Source organism: Stegodyphus dumicola, chromosome 10, assembly GCF_044657685.1.
Source record: "Stegodyphus dumicola isolate Sdum_Otavi_A_Nest chromosome 10, ASM4465768v1".
NCBI lineage: Eukaryota > Metazoa > Arthropoda > Arachnida > Araneae > Eresidae > Stegodyphus > Stegodyphus dumicola.
In genome coordinates, this window is record NC_140777.1 from 183301542 (window position 1) to 183314093 (window position 12552).

The 12552-nt window shown below is 31.1% G+C and overlaps 1 protein-coding gene across 3 annotated transcripts in view; it reads left to right on the forward strand.

The window, feature by feature from the left end:
- LOC118179963 (cell division cycle and apoptosis regulator protein 1-like) overlaps positions 1-12552 on the forward strand; it is a 115333-nt gene that overhangs the window by 55705 nt on the left and 47076 nt on the right. For 2 of the 3 annotated variants that reach the window (XM_035349123.2, XM_085825982.1), the window contains 2 exons: positions 4903-5183; positions 8817-9048. In XM_035349123.2, the coding sequence (XP_035205014.1) occupies positions 4903-5183; positions 8817-9048 (513 nt within the window). The remainder of the gene's footprint in view (positions 1-4902; positions 5184-8816; positions 9049-12552) is intronic. The other variant, XM_035349127.2, reaches the window with a different exon arrangement.

Sequence of the window (12552 nt, forward strand, 5' to 3'; positions counted from 1 at the left end):
CCATCTTTTCCAGTAATGATCAACAGATTTTGTTGATAGTTGTATTGTATTATCACGTTATTTCTATTTGCATTAATATTTCCATCCAATATTACTGGGACATACCAGTGGCCAAGTTGTAAAGATCCTGGACATTGGTAGTTATGATCTAGGTTTGATTTCAAGCAACCTGCCTGGTTGCATGGGCGTTTCTCCTTGTGTAATGTGTATGAACCAGTTCCCCTTCGATCGTCTTTCACAAAGGCATGTTTTTCCTTAGGCAGATAGCCCTCATGGGCTTTGCCATAATTAAATAAACAATACCTGGTACTATTCGGTTTCGAGGGCCGTAAAAAATCGCCAAACTCTTGTTGATGCCAATGTTGCCAAAAATAATTGCGGCAAGAAAGGAAGTATAATAGTAAATAACTATCTAAGATTGATGTTTTAATTTAGATTAAAGGTTAATTTCATATAATACTTTTTTATTATTATAATTTATATGAAAAAGGCTAAACATGACTGAATGGAAGCATAAGAGTAAATAACTATTTCAGATCATTATTATAATTTATATAAAAATTGCTAAACATAACTGAATGGATAAATTATTCGCTATTTTGCTATCGACAATCGCTAAAGCATAATTTCGCTACCGACTTATAGCTAAAGCATAATTTCATCTCGTTGGTTGTTCAAACGTAATTTTCTATAATGAATGATGCCTTTTCTTTGAAAATATTCTCGGTAAAGTGCAGAATCGCTCACGTATTTGTTTGCCGCTTTTTACAAGGGTAAAATCAATTGAATTTTTGTCAATTTTCTTTTACTTTTTAAGTGAAAATAGGTCGATGTGTACATAATAAAGTCAAGGGTGTGTGCAGTGCCATTTTTGTGCAATACTAGGATTTTTTTTAAAGTGAAAATAGGTCAATGTGCATATGGATACCGAGTATGTACAATTCTTAAAAACGCGTCAAGCAGTGGGTGAATCTGGACTTTACCCAAAATTCTATTGCCGACTTTTCGTCATGGGCAATTCCCAAATTGTTAAATCCATAGGATATCAAAAAAGGATTTAAAATCAAAAAAGGATTTAAAAATTAAACTAGTATGTCAATGGCGTCTTAAGAAATATAGTACAATATAAACTTACACTATCTGAAATCAACACGTACGCTAGATTTGGCGCGCTGTTAAATGGGCGCGTTTGCTAGATTTGGCGCTTTTGCGCATACATTTTCACTGCAATTTTTTTACGGCCCTCAAAACCGAATAGTACCCAATACTTCATTTTACTGGTGTCAAAGTAATCAAACAAGCAAACATTTTCTTAAAAGTAAATGCAAAAGACTTAATGGGGCTAACTCCTGTGGATTACTGTATACATAGGTAATTGGTCTTGAATTTATCACAGCTTCCATCGCTGTTAACATATGAACCAGTTCTCAGTTCTTCAGATGAGAAAGATGCCTTTGCATTTATTTTCTTGAGGCTTGTTTTCACTGTTCTCACTTTCTCCTCTTTTAATGATAAATTTCTACTGAATTTCAACTTTCCTGAAAAATTCTCTAATGCCATTGTGGCTAATATTTTTCCATATTTCCTTCAATTCTATATTTGCTGTTTTGAAAGGTTTTTTTCAGAGTAGACTGTAGTACATAGTACATGGCGTGAAATGAATCTGAAATGCTAGTAAAAATGCTTCTGTACTTAGATAAGGAACTTGTTCTAAATGAATGGCTTGTGTTAGTTACATAGTAAAATGTAATGCTTTTCTTTATTCTGTTTTGTAAAGCAAGGATCCAGCGAAATAGATACCAATGACATCCAATGGAGGAGATTCCTGAACATGATCTGCTGGAAGTGGAGCTGTAACTTGCACTGTATGATGAACCCTATACCATCTGCATATTAAATATTTATTCAACATAGATTTAATGTTCTGTGTTCTGAGGATGCAAAATTTGCTCTGTAGTTCAGCCAGTGTGTCAGCTATTTCTGAATGTGGAACCTTATGTACATCCGTAATTAAAAGTTCTGCTTACTTGATTCCTGTAGGAATTAACCATGGGTGTTTCTCTTTCATTCCACATTTTGAAAACTATAGTCATCCCTTTATGTGTATCTATTTTATTAAGTAATTGTTTTCCTTCTTCTTCAAAATTCCTTGACTGAATAATTTTGATCCACTAAATTTCTGCTTCTAACAGCTCTAAAGCTGCTAGGGGACCTTCTTTCTTCTCACCAGTTTTTTTTTTTCCGGACATTATATATAAAGTGCTTTGTCCAGGCTGTAATTCAATAAAATCCTGACAATTTAATATATTTTTCAGTATTGTGAACTGGTTCTGCTATTAATGGGACGTTACATGCAAATTGCACTGTAGTTTTCTTCTCAGTTTGAAGTAACTGCACTCAGATTGCTTTGAGGCCATAAACAATCTGGTAATCTTAGCTATGGATAATTTTTCCACCACTAAAGATCTTTCATTAATTTTAAAACACTTTTTTCCTTTCGTGAGTATATCTGCTGAGTTATCCTCATAATGACTTCAATTTTGAGGACTGGAATAGTTCTTTATTTCAGCTACTCTGTTGGACACAAATGTTTTCCAATCCCTTGCTGTTCCTTTTATCCAGTGCAGTGTCATGGAACAGTCTGACCAAAGTAAAATATTGCACACCTTAAATTCATCTTCTGCACCATAAGCTCTAGGACTTCCATCGCAAAATATATGTAACTGCAATGCATCTCCAATGATCCTCATATTTGTTAGAAAGTATCCTTGCAACTGAAAATTCCTTCAGGAGTTCTACTTTCTGAACACCAGCTCTTCCAGTTTTCCTTTATTTCTTGGAGTAACTCTTCATCCCAATGAATTCCTCATTTTCATAATTCTTGGAAAATTTGTTTTAACCTGTGATGGTAAAGGGAGAAAGAAAACCAATTGGATCAAAGATTCTTCCCGCAGTTCTTATTACAGTATGAATAGAGACATTAGAATTCAAAACAGAGTTTAATTGGTTTTTGACATCAAATTTAAAAATGTCCTTTTGAGTATCCCATAAGATTTTCAATACCTTTGATGAAACATCTGTATTTTCTGATGTATTTTTTCAAAGTCAAAATCATTACAGGTTTTCAAGCTCTACAGAATTACTTCTTGAGCAGGAATGAAATTTCAGAAGATTAGTAATGTGTTTCTGTAGATTTTCTGAAAGCTTCTTCATTCCCCTGATTGCAAATCTTTGATCTACAGTGTTTCATTTAACATCAAACAAGTATCTGTATAAATAGTGAAATATTGTTTCAAGTAGAATTTAATTACAGCTAGACTAGAAGAGAAACACGCTAATGTGACAATCAAAATCGTAAAAAACAACCTTATATTTAGCGTAGGTATAATGAAACACTCAATCGATTTCGAGGGCAGCTAAAGGTCCCTCCTCATCAGGAGAAAGAAATACATAGAAAGAAAATAGGAATCACAGAAACACGTGGTGCTTATCAGCACTGCACGTGGTTAAAACTAGATTTTTAATCAGAGTTGCACTGGCCGCCTACTTTTACTGAGCCAGGCTGTCTGATCAAGCAAAAAGAAATAATTACAGCTGCTAAAAGAAATGGGCAGGAAATAATACAAAACAGGATTCTAGTCATTCGTACAATTTTTGGCTCAGTATCAAATACATTATCTGGTAAGTCATATCCACAGAAAACATACAATATCATAATTAGTCTCTACCACACTAATTTGAAGAAATGCTTTCTCAATATCAGCAATAAATGCAATTTGGTTAATTTGAAATTCAAGTATAAGTTTTAAGAGATTTGGATTTAAGTTTATTCCAGAATGCAAAATTAGTTTAGTGAAGGAACATGAGGAGGCTGTGAAGAGGCAGTGAAAACAAGCCTTGATTTTATTATTTTCTTATCCTTTCTGATTATAAGATAATATGGTAAGTAATATACTGGATTCTGATCTATATTGTTTTGTTCAGTTACTAATTCTATAATTCCCAGCTCATATTATCCTTCTATCACAGATTTATAGACATCGTTACAAGCATGGATCCTTACAAAACCTTCGAACCAATGAAACAAGTGTTTTCTTATCATTATTATAACTATTTTTAAAATTATCACAATTATGTTCCAACAGAGTTGTGCTTCATAATGACCTTTTTTAAAAGTTAAACTTTATTTGAAACTTCGAAGAGTTCATCAGATTTGAACACTTTTAAGGAGTCATTATGGATACCTAGGGATTCTAATTCCACAAAAGCTTTTAAATGAGACAGTATTAACTCATCCTTATCAAAACTTTTCATAAGAACAGCATTTAAAGCTCCATAGGATAATGCTTAAAGAGGAATAAGAACCACATTTAAAACTTCACTGGATGATGTTTTAAGAGGAATGTGTAACTGGACCTCAAATTGACAGTCCCATCAGCAAATCTATTAACCTCACCATCAATCATCTCTAATCATCAGCATTTAAGTGAATTTTAGAGTGTTTTCTTTATACAATACATGTACCAATTAATTATCAACAAAAATGTGTCAGAGTTGCCGTCATTAAATTAAATGTATTGTTCTTATCTAGTCAGTCAGTCAGTAAAACTTTTCTAAAGTGCATCATTCAGTTTTGTTATTTGTTTCTTGAAATAAAGATGATACATTTATTATCTAAGATGATATATTTATCATGTGTAGAAGAATTTTACCACGCCAAACTGAGCAGACAACAAAAATATGTTTTCTTGTTGGAAGTACCACATTGGCACTTACTTTTTTTGTAGAGAAAATTATTTTGCACTTTTTCTCCTGTAATGGAAAAAGATATAAATTTTAATGATATTTGTGTACGTTTTCGTATTTTTAATACAGTTAATATATTATCTTTAATGTTTGTAGGTGATGCTTATGTCTTCTCCATCTTTAAATGAAATTTTTCATAAATCTTGTGCCCTTGCTCATGATACTGATGATGTCAAAGAAACTTTTGTTCATCCTACTCGCTTAATAAGTTTTCTTGTGGGGCTGAAAGGTAAAAATGAAACTGTTGCTATAGGAGGACCGTGGTCACCGTCTTTGGATGGCCAAAATCCGGATAAAGATCCTGGAGTTCTTGTGAAGACAGCCATTCGTACTTGTAAAGCATTGACTGGAATTGATTTGAGTAGATGTAGTCAGTGGTAAGTGAATGAATCTCTGATAGATGGTAAACTGTTTATGCGTGCAATTGCTAATTACATTATATTATTTTAAAAAACTATTTGACATTTTAGTGACAAAAATAATGTGTTTGAATGCAGTTACATTCTTGGCCCATCTTGACTGCTGACAGACATGTTATTTTTCAGTATTATATTTTTGTATTAATCACTTTTGTTTTACAGCCTGCAACAATTAGCCAATTTTGTGTCACTTTTAGGACAAATTCATCCCTAAAACTATCCCAGATATGCTTGTTTTTTTCTAACACTTTTTTATCCTTTTTTTTTTAATAACAGTTTTAAATTTTATCCTGAAAATAAATTAACATTCATATATCTAAAGTATCTTTTCATTCATTTCTTTCTTAATTTCATCTTCCAGTTAAAATTTCTATGTTTTTTTTAATTGTGTAGAACATCCTTTTTGGAAACATATGCTTCAGTGTATTAGAATATGAACCATAACCTTTATATCTCCTTATTCTTTTGTCTCTAGCTAGCATATTGTTCCTACACCTTTAGTGTTTATCTGCAGTGTCAGTCATGTGTTTGTTATGTCAGTTATCATACTTCTTTGAATCTTTGTAAAATGTGTGTTGGTCTCAATTTTGGCATGATTAAATTGTCCTTTTCATTTTTTTAACATTAAACATTTCTTCATTCTGCCCTTTCTTACTACTTTTTTGGGATTGTTCGAGGTTATTATTTTTTGACCTGTAATCAATATATATTATCACTAAAATTTCTGTATACTCCCCCCCTTCTAAGGCAAATTTATTTATTTTAAATCTCATTTCTCATAAAGCATCAGATTTTGCCTACTGTTAGAATCATTGTGTCGGACAGGCACCATTCTGAACGACAGCTGCTGAGTTGGCATTTTATGTGACACTCATCAATATGCAGAATTATCCATCTAGGTAAAGGTGAGCGTGAGTAAGTTGTGCTGTGAGTTTTGAGTAAATAAGGTGTGTTCTTATAAGGTAATTATTTGCTTGCAATATAAAAGCAAAGGGTGCACATTTATATTCCTTTTGTGAAATTAATAGTTAATATTTGTTTTTCAGTCTTTGCAAAACTTGTTTATGCTTCGAAATTCAGGTATTCTAGTAAATGTGCTTAGCCATGCTTAAGAGGGGAGACTTTCTTCAAACAATGGCTTATATTTGCATGTAACAGAAAAATATTGAATTTGTATTAAACAGTTTACTGATTCCAAACTCATATGAAGATTAATACCTGAATTTTATAAGCACTGACCATGCACTTTATTGCCTGAATAAAGTAAAATTTGGCATGTTTTGTTATTATTATGCATAATCAGGATGTGGAGAAAACTAATTTTTTTAAAAAGAAAAAGTGTAAATTACGTTTATTAACTAGAAGTAGTTAATGTTTGATACTGTTATTACAACACGAGCTGACTTTTGGGAGCTAAAAGCTGCAGTTCAGCTATATTTGGTATAGATTTTGAGTAAATTTATTGATAATTGAGTGAAATAAAACTTATTTTATTGTGGAATGTGTTAATGGATTTTTAGAAATGAATTTCCTGATTGTGCTTAAATACAAAATATAGTCAGTTTTAGCAAGAAGAAAGCTGAAAGGAGTGATTTCATTTCATGGATGTGAATAACTTGAACTGATAAATGTTTTGAATTAAACATTTTCTTTCATTGCATATTTTGTTTATTTGAATGGATTGCAATGCAAATAAACTTTCAATTAAAATTCAAAATAATACAGTTTTATGTTATTTTTACTGTTCAAGTTATGTTCTGACACCTGCTCAGCTCCATGAAATGATATTTAAAGGGCACAGTTTTGCATATGAGTAATTGTTTTAAATTTGCTATACAATTATTTCAATGTAATAATATTTTTTCTTTAGCCACATTACAGATAAGTATGAATTGAATTCTAAGTATTAAGAAGTAATTTTAATGTAGAGTATTGTTTATTACCCTTTTATACCCCATGTTGGTTATTTATACTACATGTGTTTGTGAGGTAGATATTTCTAAAACTACCTAACCTTCTCACCAGAAAACGTAGATTTTTATCCTCTTAATTTGTTCATTTTGGAAAATATGCTAAATTTATTTAAATTTATTGAGCACTTTTTTTAGAAGTTTACATTTTTTATTTATATTTGTAAACTATATTTGAAGTAAATAAATAAGAACTACTTTCTAATTATTTTTAACATAAATAATAATTTACAGTAATTTAACAACTAAAATCTGCTAGATGGCAATGTTGATGTTGACAAAAGTTTTGACTTTTTTATAAATTCTTCCCTTCCAGACGGAATTCTTCATATTTATTTTTTTTTCTTTCTCCCCCCTTTTTTTATCCTGAATGTTTGAGACAGTAATTTAAATTACAAACAGGCACAGAATTTGTACTTATTTTGTCTACCTAACAATCCAGTTTGATTGAGGTACAGTGGTAATTTTAAATTACCGCTGTGACTCATTGTAAAACACATTTGATTGGATTTTCAAGGTAATTTTTTATATGGTCTTGAAACAAGTTTTGCATTCATTCAAAGAGTAAAATTTGATGAAAAAAGTGAAATAGTTGCATTTTATGATTTTTCACTTTGTAAATGTAGAACAAGGCAGCGAGAATAAGAAGATATTTTTTCTCCAAGGAATAAAATCATTGGTCTTTCTAAAACCTATGGTATTTTTTTTTTTTTTTTTTTTTTTTTTTAAGAATGGAAAAAAAGAAAGAGTTCTGTAAATTAAAAAAAAATTATCTTTGAAAAGTGCTATTAATTTTGTATTTTCTTTTTCTGAGCCTTAGTTCTACATTTTTACTATTTAATCGAAAATCAAGTCACCCTATGCTTTTATGAAAAGTAAATAACATTTGTTCCCTGTGCATTTAAAAAATATGTAGCCATGTTAAAATTTTAATACAGGTTTTCTGCAACATTAAACATTGTTTTTCTTATCTAATTTGTAGAGAAAAAAATTTTGAAACCGTGCTTTTATTTTTTTTTACTAATTGATAAGGTACTGATGATGAACATGATTTGCTTTTGAAACTTAATCTTTTATTTTTTTAAATTCATTAAGTTTTTAGCATTCAACATTGTCTTTAGGTAAGGGTTTAATTTTTCAAAAATTAGATGCTATAAGCAGATATCTGACCTTTGAAATTGCTTTAGATGTTATGGTATAGGATTTATTCATTTGCCATATTCAAGAACATGCCTAATTCTTTATTTTTTATTAGCTTGCACTTAAATTGGAAGGGAAGATAATTAGGATAAATGTCTACATATTAAAAATGCATGTGGATCAAGTGTGCCTAAATAAGGACAGCACTTAGGTTGAGATTGCCAACATTTGAAAACTTGCTTACATGTAATCATCATAAATTCTTTTTAATCTAGTAACAAAAAAGATATTTTTTTAATTACAAAAATTCAATAATGATACTAGTGCTAGTTAACTTTTGTTTTGACTTTCATACTTATATTCATTATCTTTGATTAAAACAATTGTTGGCAATCTCAGCATGGTCTAGGTGGGAGGCTATTGCCTCCGTTTTCTCTCTAGCATACATAGCTGTCGTTCTGTCTTTCTTTGACACCCTCAGGTATCGTTTTGCTGAGATCTACTACCGGCGGGGAGAATCATCGAGCCACAAAGGCCGTGGCACGCGCGTCGAAACTGTGGTTCTTTTCGTGCCAGATGTTTGGAGCTGCCTCCCCACCCGTGTAGAGTGGGATGGCATGATTGCCACTGGATGTTGCAAAAAACCGCTTCTTCAGCGGAAGCTCCCCGAAGAGACGTCGGACCCTGAAGCCCAGGCACTGATACATTATATGGTTTCTTTTCTTTTTACACTTCTTTTGCTCTGTAGAGACTATGCAACGCAGCACCAACCACCATTGACTAGCTACAATCACTGGAAATCTATAACAATGGCTTAATTTTTTTTCTTAAAAAGAAAAATTTTGTACTTATGTGAAAACGATATGCATATTAGACAACACATTTGCCAGATGTGATCAATGAAATCAGTCAGTAGCAAAGTTTAGCTAATGTTTGCTAGTTTTATCTTTCTCCTGATGAGTGATCATAGTTAAAACTGTTCTTTCTAGAAGCCAGTTGTTGATTTATCCAATGTGTGAAATGTGATTAAATTTGGTTGTAAGTTTTTTTTCTTTAAAAAATGATAGATCTTTTAATGACTTATGGCAAAAAAATTCTTTTTATGAATGACAAAAAATACCTGCATATACATAATTAGAAGCAATGACTTTGTAGTCTAGAATGCTCTTTTTTTGACCAGATCAAGAATTCAGAATGGTGTTATCGACATATTCATAACAGGTTTGAAATTTATCAGTATAAGCTAATAGTTATTGTAATAAGATTTTGCATGGTTGGATATAATTCAGATATTTGACATATTCTGTATGTCTGTAGAAATTAATTTTGTTATTGTTGCATTTATGCATAATGAATATTTATGTGTGAGTGGGTAGGAAGCAGATAGATTTTTTAACTGATGTGTGATAACATCTGTAAAAATGAACGTATTCTGCAAAGCTATTGTTTTAACGGTTTTTCATTTCTGTCACAGTGATTATTTTCCAAATATTTTGTCTTAGTTATTGACCATGTAGTGTAGATTTCTGCATTAAGTTTTTTTGTCTGTTGATTTTTTTAAAAAATTAAACCATTTGACACAAATTAAAAAAGTATTTTATTTTATCATTCTGAAAGAATTTCTCCATTGAAAGTTTCCCTCCATTGTTTGTCAATGTCAGTTAGCAATTCTGATGCTGAACAATCATTTGGTAAAGACATGTTGTTTAATGAAAAATATTTCAATGTCTATTTGTTGTTGTTGTTGCTAATGTCACTTGTCTGACCTAATAAGAATTAACCCACAAATTTAATCATGCTAAGGAGTAAAGATTATATCTGTCATTTGCATGTGTCTTGAACAATATGTAGGTTACAGTATGACTTTGCCTATTTCTGCCCCAATTTTGGAGGAGAGCATGCCTCAGGAGGTATCTCCCAACTCTTTTCCCCCTACCATCAAGCCACTCAAGAGCTTTCAGCTCACTATAATTTTAAGAGACCCGCCATTCTGCACAGACACTGTATATTTACAAACATCTATGAGTTCTCCAGGATTCGAACCCGGCCCTTCGATGGGGCAGTCAGCATTAATAACCTCTATCCTATCTAAAAAAAATAAATAAATTTCCACTTCAAACTCTCATGAATGCCTTTTAACCTTCTTTTATTTAGAATATTATTATTATTTTTTATCATGCTGAATGTTTGAAGCCATTTAAAAACAGATTTTTTGTTTGCTGGCTTCAAAATACTTTTATGATGCTTAGGAGTGTGAACTATGGCATGTTGTCAAATAGAGCATTTTTGTTAAACTAAAGAAACATGCAGTACACTGTGTTTAGTCAGTGACTAATTTCTAGAGTTGTGAAACTGCATTTTGATTGATGCAGAAGTTTTTAATTCCACGTGTCACTAACCCATTTTTGTTGATTTTCAACAAACTGAATCTATATTTTTGCATCTTTCATATGAATGATTAGGTACATGAATAAGAAAGCGTCTGTTTGTTTGCACGAAGAAGAAAGCATTTCAGCAAATATCGAACATTCATTTCTGAGAAAGAAAAAGTTTAGTAAACTGGCTTTTGTCCACTTTGATGATAAAATTTGGACCATCATCATTGTTACTTGATATTTCTTTAATGATGTTGCATAGAGTTTACTCATAGATTTATTCCCATTTGTTGTGATGCAATTTGCCAATAATAAGTTTTTTTTTTTTTTTTTTTTCTCTTTGTTTATACTTTGCTGTGGTGCTTATAATTGGCAATTTTTATTTCTTCTGACTACTGTTAGTTTGCAAGTGCATAAATCATTTGAGCTATGCTAATGAATGAACATTGATTATTTGGTCTTGGCTAAATGGGAAGTGAAAAGAAATATGTTCCACTGAAAATAATGAATATGACCATCCAGATTCTATAAATTTTAACATTTTATGAATGAATATAGATATATATATATCTATATTCATTCATAAACAAGAAACTAAAGAGCAAAATAAAAGTTGTTTGTCACATATGATATATCAGCAGTTGTGAGCTGAATTTATCAGCTGATGTCAGACATGTAAAATTGAAATTTGCACTTTTTTGGGGGGATTAGTGGCCCACAACAAGTAATTTTTTTTAAAATTGCTTATATAATCATACACAGACAATTTTTTAAGAAACTGTATGCCCCTTCCTCAAACAGATATAAAAAAATTGATACTATTTATATTGTGGAAAAATTTTGATCATGATTAATTATCTTTCTTTTTATTTAATAAAAGCTGCTAGCTACATTGTCATTTCTAAATATTTGTGAAATTTTTTGTTACTCATCCACTTTTGAATGGTCTGTGGTATTTTTTTCTATTGAATATTTGAATTGGGAAAATGTTAGGCTCCCTGTATACCGGATGCTGATGTAACAAATGTGTGCATTATCCATCTTAGTATTTGCAATTTTTTCAGATATGTAATCTGAAAGGGGCTTTTTTCAGTTCATCATCATTTTATCATAAAAGATCTTTATTAAGAAATTTATTAGTTCAATTAGATTTTCAAAGATGCAGTTAATAAATCTAAAGTTATGTCTATAAATTTCAGAGTAATTATTTGAAAAACGCAATTAAAAAATATGTGCGAAGTATTCCATGTATGTGAAAGCAATGAAAAAAGTATTTGAAGACACAAAGAAGAAGAAAAAAAAAAAAAAAAAAAAAGTGAAGCTGATGAAGTGATGAAGTTAATGTGATTGTGAATTGGGTGGAAAGGTGCTGAAGCAAGCAACTTAGAGGACCAGTTTAAAAGCTGTAGAATGATGGGAAATTGTTGTTAAATGTTTAGAATGAGAGAGTGCTGCACAGAGGGTATTCCAAGTAAAATTTTTCTCAAATGAAAGATTGTTGCACAGAAGTTACCCAATAAAGCATTTCGAAACCTAAATCAAGCAGTTACTGAAAGTAGTGTGATAGAAATCAGAGTTGCTGAAATAATGCATTTTGCGACAATTGATGAATACAGCAAGAACAGTGGATAGTAAAATTTTAAAATTAAATAACTAGAAACATGATTTGGGAAGATTTTCGATAATTGGCAGGAAATTTTTGGTCTAACCTCCCCCCCCCCATGTTATTTTTGAAAACCGATAAACTTTATGAGCCTGAACCCTCAGTTTTATATGAAAATCTTCGTACTTCTGGTTACTTATTCAGTCATTCAAATATTAGAGTTGATTTAATATATTCAG